Source organism: Hydra viridissima, unplaced genomic scaffold (genome assembly GCF_058129835.1).
Source record: "Hydra viridissima isolate aposymbiotic clone 2 unplaced genomic scaffold, HvirCarnegie_v1 scaffold_7, whole genome shotgun sequence".
NCBI classification, from domain to species: domain Eukaryota; kingdom Metazoa; phylum Cnidaria; class Hydrozoa; order Anthoathecata; family Hydridae; genus Hydra; species Hydra viridissima.
The window spans coordinates 5,476,254-5,494,259 of NW_028324306.1; the positions used below are offsets into that span (position 1 = coordinate 5,476,254).

General features: G+C 30.9%; 3 protein-coding genes across 3 annotated transcripts; 2 read left to right on the forward strand and 1 right to left on the reverse strand.

The window, feature by feature from the left end:
• The first annotated feature begins 1,029 nt into the window (after window positions 1-1,029).
• LOC145184571 (uncharacterized) lies at window positions 1,030-2,361 on the forward strand. Its single transcript, XM_080060286.2, has one exon. The coding sequence runs from the start codon at window positions 1,247-1,249 to the stop codon at window positions 2,204-2,206; it is 960 nt and encodes a 319-aa protein (XP_079916412.2). The 5' UTR covers window positions 1,030-1,246; the 3' UTR covers window positions 2,207-2,361.
• Window positions 2,362-4,527: 2,166 nt separating this feature from the next.
• Window positions 4,528-5,781, reverse strand: LOC149885804 (52 kDa repressor of the inhibitor of the protein kinase-like). Its single transcript, XM_090094268.1, has one exon. It carries the CDS (start codon window positions 5,779-5,781, stop codon window positions 4,528-4,530), a length of 1,254 nt encoding a protein of 417 aa, XP_089950394.1.
• Window positions 5,782-10,579: 4,798 nt separating this feature from the next.
• On the forward strand, window positions 10,580-12,087 carry LOC145184704 (uncharacterized). The gene is made up of 2 exons (XM_080060449.2): window positions 10,580-11,341; window positions 11,742-12,087. Exons 1-2 carry the CDS (start codon window positions 10,667-10,669, stop codon window positions 12,021-12,023), a joined length of 957 nt encoding a protein of 318 aa, XP_079916575.2. The 5' UTR covers window positions 10,580-10,666; the 3' UTR covers window positions 12,024-12,087.
• The last annotated feature ends 5,919 nt before the right edge of the window (window positions 12,088-18,006 follow it).

Sequence of the window (18,006 nt, forward strand, 5' to 3'; positions counted from 1 at the left end):
CAAAACTTATTGTCAACATAGTTTGCTGAAAATTTGTTATAAAGATCAACACATGTTCATTAGCAGAAATATTTATTAAGGTGATAATTAAATATCAAAATGTTTTTTCATCCGGTTATTAAGACGTGAAATTGACGTGTTTCATAACGCTTTTTTGCAGCTTAATGTAAGTGTATCCTTATTTTTTATGTATAAGTAACCTAATTTTTAATACAGTTTTAGTTATAACCTTGTAGTTTTATGCATCAGATATACTATTCTCCACGAAAGTTCTGTAAATAATTTGCGTTAGCAAATTACATTCTGTTTGCCTTGATCGCCTGAAAATTCAACTTTGTCAAAGTTTCTTAAATTGCACTAAAGGAATTTTGCTTTTTAAAGCTAATGTTTTAAGAAATTGTTTTTAGAGTGTATTCAAATAACTTGTTAAATTTTCTTCGGTACAAGAAAAAGCCCTTAGACACGAAATATTGCCTCTAAGACGCTCTATTATGACTCTATAGTTTCGTTAAACCTTTAATACCATTCTCACCCTGGTGTATGCCTTTTGTTGGACTTTTAGATAACAAGTAACCCTCAATTATTGCGATGATATTTTTGAACGCTTTGCCGAATCCCCTATTGGATAAATTGATACTGAAATAAAAGCATTTTAAATATCTTTTACACCTTTAGATAAAGCAGAAAGTTCTCTGCATTACTCTGCTTCATCTTTAAATAAGTACAAAAAAAAATTTCTTAATTAATTTTTACCCAAGTTTAGCTAATAATTGATATATTTATACAAATACTAAAATATATACGATAAATTCAAAATATTAATTTTGATCAAATAAAAATTTGAACAGCCTTGATTGGTTATTACATAAGATCAAAATAATAATAATTTATTTTTCTAGAACAACAGTTCGCTTGACTTCTGTTACGCTTTGATAAGAAACAAGAAAAAAATTGTTTTTACTTCTGATTTCAAAAAACTCGGTTGGTTAATTCGGAATGATTATAACTTAGCTTGATTAAGCAGTACGATTTCATCGACTTTCATTTCATAAAGTGCAATGAGTTTTTAATGATGAATTGTAATATTTTATAGAAAAATAAGGAAATAGCTTTTTTGAGTGGAAAGTAATGCGATCTAGTCTAACCCAATGTCTATTTCTTTCTACACTTTGCAATTATCATTTAGAGCTGTAAATTATGCACACCTGTCAAATGTCTACTTTTTAACCTTAACAGAAAAACTGAAATGCACAAGCTGCCTTTGCTTTTCAAGTTTGGATGTATTGTAGTTATCATATTTCAAGGTACCTTATTAAACAAGTATTTAACTTTATCTGAAAATAAGAAATGGTGGGCTTGGTATATTGCAGATGCAATCGTTGTAGGTCTCTGGACATTTATCTTATTTTATTTGCATAAGAAGTTTAAACAAAAGTCTTCCGTTGCAGTGGATGCAGAAGATCCTACAAAGTTTCCTGATGAAATCAAATATGCTTTTATTGCTTGGATAGTTTATGTTTCATTGTTATTGCCACGAATTGTTATATTGTTTCGAAAAAATCCTCCTACTTTAAATAAAAAGGACTTTTTTGGACCTAATATCTTAGTAGTTTCCTTGGCATGTACTCCGCTAGTTTTTTTATTACTGATCTTTGGGTATCACATCGGAAAAACTGATCCAGATCGTAAAGCATACATATCATCTTTGGCTTCTAGTGTAACATTAGATCTTTTTGATAGCATGGATTTACTGGAGTTACTTTTTGAACCTAAAGGAGTTCCAAGCTCGTTTTTAATGTCAACATTAGTTTTTGCTTGCATAAATCTTTTCCTTCCTACGATGGCATTGTATGAGTTGTTTGTAAATAAGTTTTCTGGTAGGGTACCAGGATTCTCTTTCAAAATAGGATATATTTGTGCTCACGTTTTTCTGGTAAATTTACCAAATTTGGTTTTGCGATCCTTTTTATGGCATTCAAATAATGCTGATGTTTCTGTTCTGATAATGAAGAATGTTATGTGCATTTTGATTGGTATAAAAGATATTGTTGAGTTTTTTTTTGACGAAAGGCCAAAATTGTGTGACAATTGCAAATATTACTACAAAGTGGCAAATTTTGATGAACATTATGAAATGTGTGTGGCAAACATTATGAAAAATCAAGAATCAGAAACCATTTGCATGCAGGTTTTTGAGGAATTATGACAAAAACCATGTAAATGTGTTGAATAAGATATATGAATTTTATAGGTGTACTTTTACAAATGTGTTATGAATTTGTTTTGTTGTAGGTTCGCTTTTATATAGCCTTTTTTTTGATTGGCATAAATGAATTTTTCGATGTTAAAGTTAATAATTCATTAAATCTTCTGTTCTTTATGAATTTTAAATTAAGGTTGTGGTTTGTTTGCTAAAAGAGCCATTACCTTTTGCTCTTTTAGCAAACTCCCCAAATGTATTTTTGAAGATAGAAGTGTTTTAGAAAATTTTTTTTCTGTGCAGCTCATCCCACAACTGTGCCACAGGTCCTTTGAGAAGATGAACGAGGCCATGGCGACTTTACTCAGTTGAGCCCCTAGAAGCCATAGGCGGCTACAAGACAGAAGTGAGGTGTAGTTCTCCAGTCGCTGCCCCTTCACAGCGGGATAGAGAGTGAAAAAATGCCCGAAAATTAAAATTAAAGTCAACATTGAATACTGAAAATTTTTCATGATGATTAATAATTGTTCATTAACAGAAATGTTGATGAACAATTGTTAATCATCATGAAAAATTAAATTGCTGTTACTCTGATGTGTTAAATTAAATTGCTGTTTACTCTGATGTTAACGTGATGGACGCGGAAAGTTTCTCGCTTATGATCTTTTCTCTGTTTAATGGATATGTCTCGCAAACCTCAAATAAGTTAATTGCGTTAACTCAGGAAAACGCACCTACAACCTTTAAGCATTTCAATAATACATTAAGCAGTGGCGTACCAACATGTTTTAGGGCCTAGGGCGGCACTTGGTAAATGGGGCCTTTTTATATATGTATATATATATATATATATATATATATATATATATATATATATATATATATATATATATATATATATATATATATATATATATATATATATGTATATATATATATATATATAGACTACATTAATAAATGTATGTATAACACATTATCTTTCTCCACTTTCTTGAAAACGTTTGTAATAAACAAAAATTAGCAAATACCATCTTTATCATTATCTATCAGTTTATATGTTTATAATATATATATATATATATATATATATATATATATATATATATATATATATATATATATATATATATATATATATATATATATATATACATTAACGCCATTTTATCACTTATAGAAATTCATTTATGTACACAAATGACTAAAACATTAGTTTTGATTATTTATTTTAAATGATAATACAATGATGTAGAATGTACAGTAAAAAAAAAACAGATTTACAGCAAAGAGTTACTTCTAGAAATACATTAAAATACTTTCTTGAGAGCCTTGACTTCTGCAAATCGTTTGATTAACTCATCAAAATTCACATGTTTTGCAATTTCGTTTTCTACTGATATTATGGCTCATTGTAGAGCGGAGTTTTTAATTAATTTCAATTTTGAAAAACTCCTCTCACAAGAAGCCACGGACACACATATAGTTAGAAACAGTTTAAGAGTTTCAGTCACGTTTGGCAACGGTTCACGAAAGTCCATTTTAATGATAAACTGAAGCATTTTCAATGATGTCCATGCAGCTGCAATGTCTAATTTGATGCCAGAAACCTTCAGATGCCTTCTTAGCCTCATTACTTTAGGCAGCATTTCTTCCTCATCTACATCATTGAAAGTTTCTGAAAACCGATTGTCATAGGTTACAATTTCTTCATCAGTTGCCTTCAAAAGATTACCTGTGTGTACAACAGCAAACTTTTCATACACAGTGTTCATCGAGGTCAAACGTTTTTCTAATTCTACATCAAAGTGGCCAATGCACTCGAACATAACACGCTTCAATTCTTCCTGTGGAGTTAAACCTGCATCTTCAGCAGTTTCTCCTGGCATCACCTTTTTCACTCGCTTGTGTTTTCTGCTTTCAATATCAATGCCCATTTCAGCACAAGTCTGGGTCGCATATTCTACAGCATTATGGACCAGAACTTCTCGACTCTCTACTAAAAAGGTCTTCAAACTTTTCAGCTTCACAACACACTTTTCCAAGCTAATACCTTCGATTTGAAGATATTTTTGGGCATGATTCACCTCGAGTAGAATGTGGTACCACAAATGCAAGAAGAAAAGGAAATTAAAATTACAAATATTTGTCATCAACACCTCCGCTGCTCCTCTCGTATCTAGGTTTTCAGAAGCATCAGAAAGCTTTTCCACAGCCTTAACCAACTTTTCGAAATATTTGTAGATTGGTTTCACGGCATCATGATGAGCACTCCTGGTATCATTAAGTCTATTCACTGTCACTCCAACGGTTTCTTTTAGGACCTCCTATCTATGTGTTGAACATAAAAAAAACGTGTACACACTTTCCAAAGTTCCAAAAAATGTGACACAAACAGAAATACTACCAAAAGCATGTACGCCACATAAATTAAGCGAATGGTTAGCACAAGGCACAAATATTGCTTTTGGATTAAATTCTTTAATTCTGGTTTGTACTCCTGTATGAATGCCAGACATTGTCGTGGCATTATCGTATCCTTGGCTTCGACAAAGCTTTAAATCCAAGCCGTCCTTTTCAAGAGATTGAACAATTTCTTGTGTTATGGAGTCTGCCTTTTTTCCACTTAGAGGAATAAAACCTAGAAATGATTCTTTCACTTCCACGTTCCTGTTATCAATTTTCACATACCTTATGACCTGACTCATTTGTTCAGTGTGGGATATATCTGGCGTGCTGTCAAACAATATGCCATAGAATTTAGCTTTCTTGATTTCACAGATTAATTCTTGTTTTACAGCATCGCCTAAAAGAGATATAAACTCATTTTGCACTGCAGGCGATAAATAAGAAACTGGAATCAACCCTGATTCCAATGATTGCTGAAGCCGTATGCTGTGCTCCTTTAAAACAGGGTCATAGTTTGAAAGGAGGCTGACAAATTCCAAGAAATTACCACGGTTTTCAGAAGCAAAGTCTTCCCTGTGGCCTCGAAAAGGTAAATTCTGCTTTGCCAAAAAAAGTGTTATATCTAAGATAAGATGCAAAATGTCTCTCCATTTCTTCTTCTCTCTTTCCATTACGTAAAACCAGCTTTTTGTCAGCTGCCTAGTTTGACCCTTTGAATTTTCTCCTGGTTTATAAACTGGATCAAATGGCCCCTCCAAGTTCTGGTAAATTTCACTGCCTTGTCTTGTAACATGGGTTCTGAGATAATCTGGCATTTGAGTGGGCCAGTTTCCAACATCATAACTTAATGTTAAATCTTCTGATTCGTGTACTGAATTTGCGTCTGATTCAGAACGTATCGAATTGGTTATGTCTTCTTCTTCTTGCCTTTTGTATTGTTCTTCTTCTCCTTTTTCTTGTTCTTCATTGCTTGTTTGTTCATTCCGTTGGCCATAGCTTGTACTTGGGCCTTCTAAAAATTCAGGGCCCTCCTCTGGCCCTGCTTCATTGTTTGCCTGGGATAGTGCCCTTTTAGTAAATTTAAGTATTGAACCCGACAACCGTTGTAGTTCTTGTTCTTTAGCTTTTTCTTTTTTCTTCTTTTCCCATCCACTGAAATAGTTTCGCTTCATGTTATCAACAGGTCTCTTGACTCTGAAAATAGTTGTTCTACTTTAAGACAATAAAGTATTTAGAAAATAAAACAAACCTTCGCGTTACGGGGTTTGAAAACGAACCAAACCTAATAAATAAACACTGTAAGATAAAACTGTCAAGTTTTGAATTACATTTTTCGGCTATTTTCTTTGAAAAATTTCAGTATAAGTAACAGCATAACTAATGATGTTTTCACTTCGCTTGTTAGTAGATATCTATTTAAAGTGAAATGTGAGCACACGAAAATGTAAAATTTCTGGTTTTAAAATTCGATTGTTCTATCGTTGTAGGTTTTCAATAGCCTATTGTTCTATTTACGCATCAGAGCTTCGCATGTCTCCACGGATAAAGTTAGGCAATTCTTAAGGTGTGTTTAATAACGTTTTTCATTGGGATTACTTTTTGTCATTACTCGTGGTTTTATTTTAGAGACAGGTTGGCAGAGATTGGCTGTCTCCACGGGAGTTGTTTATTCTAGAATTTTCTTAAGGGAATTGTGTGATTCCCTATTATTGCTAATGCTTTAACGAGTATTTTCAGAGCAGCTGTTCAAAGGGGAATTTAGATGTTCTCATTGTATATTAATGTGCCTCTAATTTAGTTAGTTGTATGTTTTCTGTTTTGATTTAATATATTATTTATTATGATAGTTATATTTATTATATTTACAACTATTATTGTGTTTATTGTATTTATTATATAAATTATAATAGTTATATTAATTTATTATTTATATTAATTATATTAATTATATTTATTATATCTAATATATTTATTATATTTATTATATAAATTATATTAATTATATTAATTATATTAGTTGTATTAATTATATTTATTATGTTTATTATATTTTTTATATTTATTATAATTATTGTATTTATCATATTTATTATAATTATTATATTTATTATATCTATTATATTTATTATATCTATTGTATTTATTATATTTATTATATTTATTATATTTATTATATCTATTATATTTATTATATTTATTATATTTATTTATGTTCACAAAAAAGCTAGATATTAATTGGATTTATGAACCATAAGAATAATATGGGGGATTTAAAAAAAAAACGATTTTAATTTTATTGTTTTCGGAATATGGGGCCCCCAAGATGAATGTTATCATGGTCTCGGGCTTAAATTTGTCCATTCCACCTATGGTAATAGCTCCTTCCATATGGGAAATTCGTTAGGACGAGCAAACAATATCAAAACTAAGTGTTTTCGTACTACTGATAAAAATTATTGTTTACCAAAATAGGCTAGGCCTACTCATTTTTAAGCTCAAAATTAGTTATTAAAAACCAAGTAATTAAATTGACAATACGGATAGTGTTTAAGGACAGGCCCCTTATGTGGCTTTAACATAAAACGACGTGTGATATAAAATTTTAACCTGATAACTAAAATCTTCTCACGCAGCCTTGTTAGACCTATATGCAAGAATAAAATTATAACTTACCATTTAACTTGGTGATGACGAACTGAAGACTTGATTTGCTCTCGAATTATTGAGGTACTGAATGATAGAGTTTATTAATCACATTAACGAAACAACATAAACATCCGTCAGTCTGCCTGAATCATCATGAACCATAGACTCGTAGATAGGGCGGGCGAATATATTTATTTGTACTCGCGGGTGTGGGGGAGGAAGCTTCGCGGAGGGCCTCCAAAACAGCCACGGTGGTTGTTATTAGCCAAGATTTCATTTCAATTTCTTACATCGTTGTTTGTTTGCTGTGGGTGTTTATTATCTTGGCAAGCAGATACGATCATGTTTCAGGTTCATTTTTGCTGTAAATAATTATGATTACAGAACAAAAATGTTGACTATTACAAAATTCGGCTGACGGGGCCTGGGGCGGACCGCCCCCCGCCCCACCTTCGGTACGCCACTGACATTAAGTGCACGCATATCTATATTGCTGTAACGGCTCTCGTCATAGTTAGTGCTTAGGCAGTTTCGCCAGGCATTTTCACAGTCTTAAATACACCCACGTCAATTGGCTGTAGAATGCTTCTTGTATTAATGGGAGACTCAACAGCTCTATATTATTTTATACTGTAAGATTGCAAATCAATAGTTTAGTCCCATTCAGGCAACTAGTTTCAAATCTAAAAGGGATGTTTTCAAATCTAAAAGGGATTAACAACTCTATCACAACTCCTACCCAAACTTCCAACATAACCTAAACTAACAAACTTTGTAAAGACAAAAGATCGTCGCCCTTTCATTAATGTGCTCAATATTATTTCTTTTTAAACTTCCAACTTTTCGTATTCCAACTTTTAAATGATTGCAAAGTAATACACTTTACTGTCACCTTGATGTTCAGAGTTAAAAATTCTCTAACACTAAATAGATTGCTTGCATTTTTTTAGCTGAAATACTTTTCAAAAATTTATAACCTCCAAATTTCTCAAGCTTCTTAGTTTATTTTATTTATCAAAAAAATTACCCGAGATAAGATAATTCAATTTTGTTACATGACATTTTTTATATTTATGAAATAATAACTATGTTTTCATACACAAAGAATTTTCGTACTTATATAAGATTGAGCACAAATGTGATAAACACTGATAAATCTTATTTTAACAAAATATTTAGCCTAGTAGTCCACCTACTGCTGAAAATGCACCCTTGATCTTCTCTACGGTGTTCATCAGGCATGTATTCAGTTTTTGGTCCGCACAACGCAATAAATCATTTAGCTCAGTACTGACTAACTTTACCAGTAGAGACTATCAATCCCAGACTTGATGTTAGATCTGATCAATCATAACTATTCTAAACAAGTGAGCTACTGAAGAAAGCTCATACTTCTGTATTGTGGTATCAACCCTGAAAATTTTACAAACAAAATTAGCAAGTTTAGTTATGCAATTGAGATAAAAGTTCAGTATTTGACACCAAAATAAAATATTTGACAAATAATTCAACGTGTTGTTCAACATATTTTATTTGGTTTATGCATAAATCTCGCAGTGGGCATTTTTAGAAAATAGGATTTAAATGGCTTTAAAAAAGTTAATCAATTACGACAATCATACAACTGAAACTTGTATTTATTATTAATAACGATTAACGGAAAATTAATGCAACAACGAAGTTTATTATGATAGTAAGTAACTTAAAGAATAATTAAAAATAAAAAAAAAAAAAAACAAACGGAAAGGAGAAAATATGCGGGAAAGTTCTGAATCACATTAATCAAGTGTTAATTAATCAAATATTAATATGTTCTTCATGTTTTTTTTTCATGTATGCAAGCATTTTTGTGTTTTCAGTGCTAAGATTGGTCCTTTTTCTAAAGCAATATGTTCAGCTGATAAAAGTACTCTTACGTAAGTGCTTGAAGAGGCAGGACTAGAAAGACATTTCCTTGCCAGCCAACTGAAATAAGGACACTACAGACGTTTATAATACTAGTATTGTAGGCTTGTACATTTTCCCTTTTCATATCCAATATAGACATTACATTCGGCTTTACAAAAAACCCCACAAACGGAATGATATTTATTAAACAGTTGCATGGTCAACTATCTTAAGGGAAGAAATTGTTTACGTATAAAGTTTTTGCAGAACTCATCTCTGCGTTATTTATTCTTGCGAATTTTGGCCATATTCGCAGTACTATACTCCGCCAGACTTTCCATATTTTACAGTAAAAAACTCTCATGGAAAGAACCGGAGCTAAGATTACGAAGCAATGGTAGCTAAACTTTTATATTTAATTCATTATACAAAGTGTAAAAAGTAGATCAAATTCCTTTTATTAAAGAGTCATTAACCTTTTTTCTGCAGATTTGAAATAGATGTGAGATGAAGATAGTCAAAGTTACTACCAAGCGAGCGATGGTATTGAAACCAGGTATCAAGGTCGAGTCAATCCGCGTGTGATGACAGCATTTCCTGACTCTGCATTTTGCGATTTGAAGAGGACATTCGAATTATTTTTTACAATAATACTATTTTTATAATTGTATTATTTTGTTATTTTTTAATTGAGTCTAGTGATATTATAATTACATTCTTCAAGCGATTTTATACATTTCTACAAATTTTGATTTCTTGGTGTAACTTGTGGGTAAAAATATAGACATGATAGAGCAAAACAGATTTTAGATTCAAAATCAGCACCTTGAAATAAGTGCAAAATACTTAAGATAATTGTTGCTAAAAATTTTTTGTCGTACAGTCTGATGTTTAAATCAATAACATCAAGACCTCCACCGCTCGATTATTCAATGATTATTGTTCGAAAATTCAACGATTATTGTTCGATTATTATGAATGATGTTTTCCAAAGCTCAAAAAATGTATCCTGCGAAATGACAGTTGTTAACTAGGATATTTCGCAATAATGGTGTTTGATTTATATTGCAATTGTGATAATGTGGGTTTATTGGATGGTAAATTTTCCTTTTTATTTCTCGTTTTGCAAAATAAACTCGTTTTACATTCTCGTAGTACATTTTCATTACGCTGTCAATAATAAAAAAAAAAAGGAAATTCATGGTATTCTTAGGCATTCAGGTTTAAAAACTCTTAGCCTAATTTAGTAACTTTTTGGTAGGTCGAAACATTGTGGTGAATATTCATTTATAAAAACTTCTCGGTAGATTATCGTTCTTGATATTTAAAAACATTTCAGCTGTCTGTAGACTATATTTATAACGGAAACAACGCTTTAAAGTTTAAGATTATTGTTTTTAGAACATATTATATTCGTGTTATTTTTGCGCAATCAGTTTACAAACCAACGACGCGTTTCTGTTTTTATAAGTTTTCCGCAGAGTAAACTCATAAAACAAGCTTTATCAAGTGCTGCAAAAGAAAATGGCGAGCTTTCCAATCGTTGATGTTTCGTACTATTACCAAAATTATAGCTATGAAAATGTTCCATCATCAGAGTTTTTGAATGACGAACTTATTAAGAAATTAGGCAACGAACTTCTTAAAGGATTTCAAGAATGGGGTTTTATATACTTAAAAGGAACTAATTTTTCACACGAATTTGTTGAAAGTCTATTCGATTCATCACGTGAGTTTTTCCAACAGACTTTGGAACAAAAAATCAAGGTTTTGTGCGATTCAACCAACGTGGCAAACACTTTTGGATACATTCCTTTTAAGTTTGAAACGTTTGACAGAGAAAAACCTTTTGATTTAAAAGAAGCATTCGATTATTTGCCTTGGATTTCAGAGAATATCAAGTCAAAGTTACCAGCGAGATTTGCTCACTTAATGGCAGAAATGTACTCAAAATGCCACATTTTAACAATGACTCTTTTACGACTGTTAAATCTTGTTCTAAACATTGAAGATCATGAATTTCTTGAGAAAGCGCACAAGTTTACATCCGTCCAGGGAAAAAACACTACAATTTTAAGAAGCCTTTATTATCCAGTCGTAGAAAAATCGACTATTCAACCCTCTCAATTGCGTTGCGGTGAGCATACTGATTACGGAACAATTACTTTATTATTTCAAGATGAAGCAGGAGGTTTGGAGGTATGTAATTTTCGTAATTCTGTTGTATAAAACTTTGCTCAACTCTATTATTGTATTACAACATATCATTGCATTTTTACATTGGCGTAAGAGCCGTGGTCATTTGCTGAATTGATTAACTTCATAAAACAAGAGTGGATATATTTGATTAAATTCTGTACATTGCTTTTAAAATTCCCTTTAAATATAAAATTATTTTTATCATTTGATATTAATTTTTACTATTAGAAAAATATACCTTGAATAAAATAAAATTTAGATCTTAATCAAGAGGTTTTGAATCTTTAAAAAATTCAAAAGTTTAACTTAAAGTGGAGTTAATCAATTTGGTTTCTGAAAAACTCACGCAACTTAATTTCATTAGTACATTTTTTGTTTCTTAACAATGTGTTTGATAAAGGTTCTGTCACCAGCCGGTAATTTTATCCATGCTACTCCGATACCCAATACAATCGTTGTAAACGCAGCTGATTTACTTGAGAGATGGACCAGTGGAAGAATAAAGTCAACAAGGCATCGCGTTATAATTCCAGAAAAACTTGAAAAGCCGCGACAATCAATAGCATTTTTTTGCCAACCAGACAATGATGTGGTTGTTTCCTGTCTTGATGGTTCAGACAGGTACCAACCAGTAAACTCTTTTGAATATTTGGAGCAAAGACTACTCCAATCTTATTCTTAGAACCTAATTTTTTTTTGAAAGCAAATATTCGCTTTTGATAAAGAAAAAAGATTACTTTAAAGTTTTCCGTGCTTAATATGAAATTATGGTTGTCAAGGTAAATAATAGCCTTAATTATAATTTGGTCAATTTATGATTAAAGCTATAACTTTTAAGGGAATTTGTAAAAAAGTTATTTTTAGAAATTAGGGATATTTTTAACAAAATAATACTTCCTTCCTTTCGTTATTGTTGGAAAATAGAATTTTGGTATAACGATTCTTTGATAGAAACAGAAAATAGTTCCGTAAAACGAGAGAAATGGCGAACTATTGTAAACCTTCTGCATATAAAAATTACAGAGAATTTTACAAAAGAATTTATGTTAAACGTAGAATAAACATAGAACAGTTTAGTAAAACGTGGAACTTGTGGCTTCAAAATGCTCGTTATATCAGGCATTTTTTGAATCAGGCTTGAGGAGGTCACTTAAGATATCAAAACTCAGGTATTTTTTATTTTTGTAATAGCTGTAAATTTCTTTTTCAAAAAATTAAAAAAAAAAAATTGGTTGCAAGTATTTTTTTTTTCAAATATGTTTCTTTTTTTAAGCAAATTCAATAATTACATAGGAAGGAGCTTAAAATAAAAATTCTTTAAATTCTAAGTTCAATTTAAACTCTTCATATTTTTAATTTATCTACTTTTTAATTCAATAAAAATTTAAAAAAGTAAAATATAGATATTTTGAAAATAAGTTGATGTGAAGTTAATTCCATGTTAAATCTCCCAGCTTATTGGAAATGAAGCATCTTCAGATTTACTTCAATTTTGAATGGTATATTGTTTTCAAATGGTTCCAAAAACTAGGTTCGAATGTTGACCTGGGCCCAATCCTATAAAGCTGAAAAATGCCTAATTTACGCAAAAAAGCAATATTTTTCTTACGCAAAATCAATTCCGTAAACTACAATCTTATAAACAAAATTACGCAGAATTTTTGAGTATATTACATAGAGACTGCCGATCCGTTACTGTTTATCGGTTTGCGGATTGTGCACCGAATTATCTATGCTAAACGGTTCAAATTACTTACGGATTGATTTGATCCGAAAATAATGTATCGGAAAAAAATTCGTTAAAATTTTTTCGGATTGTTTTTTCGGATTGCAATCCGATTCGATACTTTCGGATCGGATTGCAATTCGAAAAATATTTTTCGAATTGGAATCCGAACCGATATTATTTTTACGGATTTATTCGGATTCAGAATAAAAAATGCTTTTGAAATAAGATTCATTTTTATTTATTTATAATATTCAAATATACAATGAAACGAAATGATTTCCTCGTTAAGAAATAAAAAAAGTCAAAATCACACTGAAAGTTAATCATTTTCCAAATTCATTTTCTGGTCACACAATGCCTTGAATTTTACTGAGTTGCTTAGTGTTTTCTTTCATATATACCAGCATCTCAACCTTTGAGATTGAAAGATTGGTTCTTCTAGAGCTTTATATATTCCCTGCTGTTGAGATAACTCTTTCAGATGTTGATGATGCAGCAGGTATACAGAGGTTTTTTCTGGCCAGCCTTGACATTATTGGGTAAATATACTGGTTTTGTTTCCAGAATTCCAGTACATTTGTATTTGCTAGAACTGATTTTGAATTCAAATACCCCTCAATTTCAGCAGAAATGGCTTTTTTGGTGCTTGTTTCACCTCCAGGATTAATGTAACCTGCACCAAACACTTTCTTCCTCAGTTGTTCAGTGAAATCAAAGTTGTCATATCTTCATCATCCAACATTGAAAGGGAAGGAGTGCTTTGGCTGGCCAAAATTTTTTTTTGACAGTTCTTCCATAGCTTTCTTTCCTGCAGTTTTGACTACTTCAAATTTTCCCCCCTCATCCACAAAGAACATGCTCTTCCTGTTAGGATTTAAAAAATGAGCAATAGAGAATTCAATATTCATCAGCTCCCTTTCGAATCTTTTGTTTAGATCTTCATTGAATTAGTGAGCAAGCTCTAATGACACCTCGGTTTTTGGCTTTACACAGGCCTTACATTTTGCCTTGTTTTCCTCCACCTAGTTGAAGAATTCTCAAATATTAGATAGCTTAGGCATCTGAAAAGAAGAAAAAAATGAAATAACATAAAAATGGAATAAATCAAATTATTTGAGTTTTTCATTATATATTTGTCTTAACAAAAAATGATATTTTTGAGGCATGCATAAAGCTTTCAATAAAAGAACTAATCATTTAAAGGTTATTTGCCTTAATTGTTGAAACGAACGTAACAACTTTTCAAACTAGTTTTTATCTCTATTTTTATTTCTATTAATATTTAAGTAGAAGAAACATAACAATATTAATTTTATTGGACCAATCCACTAATTGAAGCAATCCGCAAAGCGAAATAATTTGCAAAGGTATTCAATCCACAAAAAAAACAAAAAAAAAACCTCAAATATTCAGTTTGAAATATTCTTAACTTTTAAATCAAATTAAATAATAATGGCTTACCGTAATAAATGTAGGTGAAGAATAGTAGACTTGATCTGTTGAACGAATTGTTGTATGTTAAGATTTCCAAATAGAACTGATTGAAAATAAAAAAGAAATCCTAGGCACCGCCGATTCGGTTCGTAAAATCCGCAAAAAGCCAATCCGACTTATTTTGCGGATTAAAACAGTCAGTTCGTAAAAATTTTTCGGATTAATAATCCGAAAACTAATTTACGAACCACTCGCGAACTTTTTTTTTGCGGATTCACTTCGCTGTTCGGATTATCAATCCGAAAAATTTTTACGAACCACTAGCGGATTTTTTTTTTTGCGGATTCTCTTTGCAAATTTTTACAAATCAATTTAACTTTAATTCGCTTAGCGAATTATACGAATCGCGTTCCGTTCGCGTCACTATTAAATAGTGTGGTCCTTAAAAATTACATTTTTATTATGTGCGCGTCCTATAAATAGTGGATTTCTTTTTCATTTTCAATCAGTTCTATTTGGAAATCTTAACATACAACAATTCGTTCAACAGATCAAGTCTACTATTCTTCACCTACATTTATTACGGTAAGCCATTATTATTTAATTTGATTTAAAAGTTAAGAATATTTCAAACTGAATATTTGAGGTTTTTTTTTTGTTTTTTTTGTGGATTGAATACCTTTGCAAATTATTTCGCTTTGCGGATTGCTTCAATTAGTGGATTGGTCCAATAAAATTAATATTGTTATGTTTCTTCTACTTAAATATTAATAGAAATAAAAATAGAGATAAAAACTAGTTTGAAAAGTTGTTACGTTCGTTTCAACAATTAAGGCAAATAACCTTTAAATGATTAGTTCTTTTATTGAAAGCTTTATGCATGCCTCAAAAATATCATTTTTTGTTAAGACAAATATATAATGAAAAACTCAAATAATTTGATTTATTCCATTTTTATGTTATTTCATTTTTTTCTTCTTTTCAGATGCCTAAGCTATCTAATATTTGAGAATTCTTCAACTAGGTGGAGGAAAACAAGGCAAAATGTAAGGCCTGTGTAAAGCCAAAAACCGAGGTGTCATTAGAGCTTGCTCACTAATTCAATGAAGATCTAAACAAAAGATTCGAAAGGGAGCTGATGAATATTGAATTCTCTATTGCTCATTTTTTAAATCCTAACAGGAAGAGCATGTTCTTTGTGGATGAGGGGGGAAAATTTGAAGTAGTCAAAACTGCAGGAAAGAAAGCTATGGAAGAACTGTCAAAAAAAAATTTTGGCCAGCCAAAGCACTCCTTCCCTTTCAATGTTGGATGATGAAGATATGACAACTTTGATTTCACTGAACAACTGAGGAAGAAAGTGTTTGGTGCAGGTTACATTAATCCTGGAGGTGAAACAAGCACCAAAAAAGCCATTTCTGCTGAAATTGAGGGGTATTTGAATTCAAAATCAGTTCTAGCAAATACAAATGTACTGGAATTCTGGAAACAAAACCAGTATATTTACCCAATAATGTCAAGGCTGGCCAGAAAAAACCTCTGTATACCTGCTGCATCATCAACATCTGAAAGAGTTATCTCAACAGCAGGGAATATATAAAGCTCTAGAAGAACCAATCTTTCAATCTCAAAGGTTGAGATGCTGGTATATATGAAAGAAAACACTAAGCAACTCAGTAAAATTCAAGGCATTGTGTGACCAGAAAATGAATTTGGAAAATGATTAACTTTCAGTGTGATTTTGACTTTTTTTATTTCTTAACGAGGAAATCATTTCGTTTCATTGTATATTTGAATATTATAAATAAATAAAAATGAATCTTATTTCAAAAGCATTTTTTATTCTGAATCCGAATAAATCCGTAAAAATAATATCGGTTCGGATTCCAATTCGAAAAATATTTTTCGAATTGCAATCCGATCCGAAAGTATCGAATCGGATTGCAATCCGAAAAAACAATCCGAAAAAATTTTAACGAATTTTTTTCCGATACATTATTTTCGGATCAAATCAATCCGTAAGTAATTTGAACCGTTTAGCATAGATAATTCGGTGCACAATCCGCAAACCGATAAACAGTAACGGATTGGCAGTCTCTAAGAAATCCACTATTTATAGGACGCGCGCATAATAAAAATGTAATTTTTAAGGACCACACTATTTAATAGTGACGCGAACGGAACGCGATTCGTATAATTCGCTAAGCGAATTAAAGTTAAATTGATTTGTAAAAATTTGCAAAGAGAATCCGCAAAAAAAAAAATCCGCTGGTGGTTCGTAAAAATTTTTCGGATTGATAATCCGAACAGCGAAGTGAATCCGCAAAAAAAAAGTTCGCGAGTGGTTCGTAAATTAGTTTTCGGATTATTAATCCGAAAAATTTTTACGAACTGACTGTTTTAATCCGCAAAATAAGTCGGATTGGCTTTTTGCGGATTTTACGAACCGAATCGGCGGTGCCTAAAATTAAACAAAGTTTCTTACGCAAAGAAAACTGCTGCAATTTCTAAATTAAAAAATCGCTACAATCATGATTGTAGTGATTTTTTTCTTCAAACCACAGATGTCAATTTTTGTAAACAAAAAGATTTGCTCTTACTATTTTGATAAAGGTTTCTATTTCAAGTTTTTGATGGATTTTTAAATATTTTAAATAAAATTAAACAATTAAAGTTAAAGCATTTCCTCAAGAGAAGAAATACTCGTTTCCTTAAGGAACAGACACCGCACATGAGCAATCTTATAATTTAAGTAATTATGAAGAAGATGTTGAGTTAAATAAATAGGATAGTTGAATAAATTAGAAATAAGTTTGACCTAATTGTTGTTTTCTTTGTTCATGGGACAAAAGAGGTACCAAAAATTACTACACGTTTTTTTTTTTTTTTTTCTTTTTTTTTTTCCTAACTTGTGTTCTGTTCAGCAACAAACCTGAGGATTATATTACATTGAACGATATTAATGTAATTCAAAGGATTTTTTATTTTACTGTAAAATATTTTATCTTGATGACATGTTTTCAATTTTTATGATATTTACTTTTTCTCTCTTGATAATCTGAAATTTATGAAGCTCTCAAGAAACTTCTAATACTAGAGTTGTAAAAAAGTACAATTAAATTAAGAAACGTTATGGTATCGACCTATTTGCTCGGTTTCTTATAAAACAAAAAAAAAGTGTATAAAAGTAAAGATTAGCCAAAAATAACAGATTTTTTTTGTGGTAAATCGAATGTCAAAAAAGAACTTTTTATTTCACACGAAAATGTTATTCTCCTGCCCTTACACATAGAACTTGGTTTGGTGAAAATTTTTGTAAAAGCTATGGATAAAAACAGTTAACGATTTTTGTATTTTAAAAGTATTTTTGACAAATTACGTTATCTTAAACTGAAAGAAGACATTCTTGTTGGTCCACAAATAAGGAAACTTATGAAGAACAATCGATGAATACGACGAAAATCTTACCAAGAAACAACCACCGGTTTGATGTCTCTAAAGG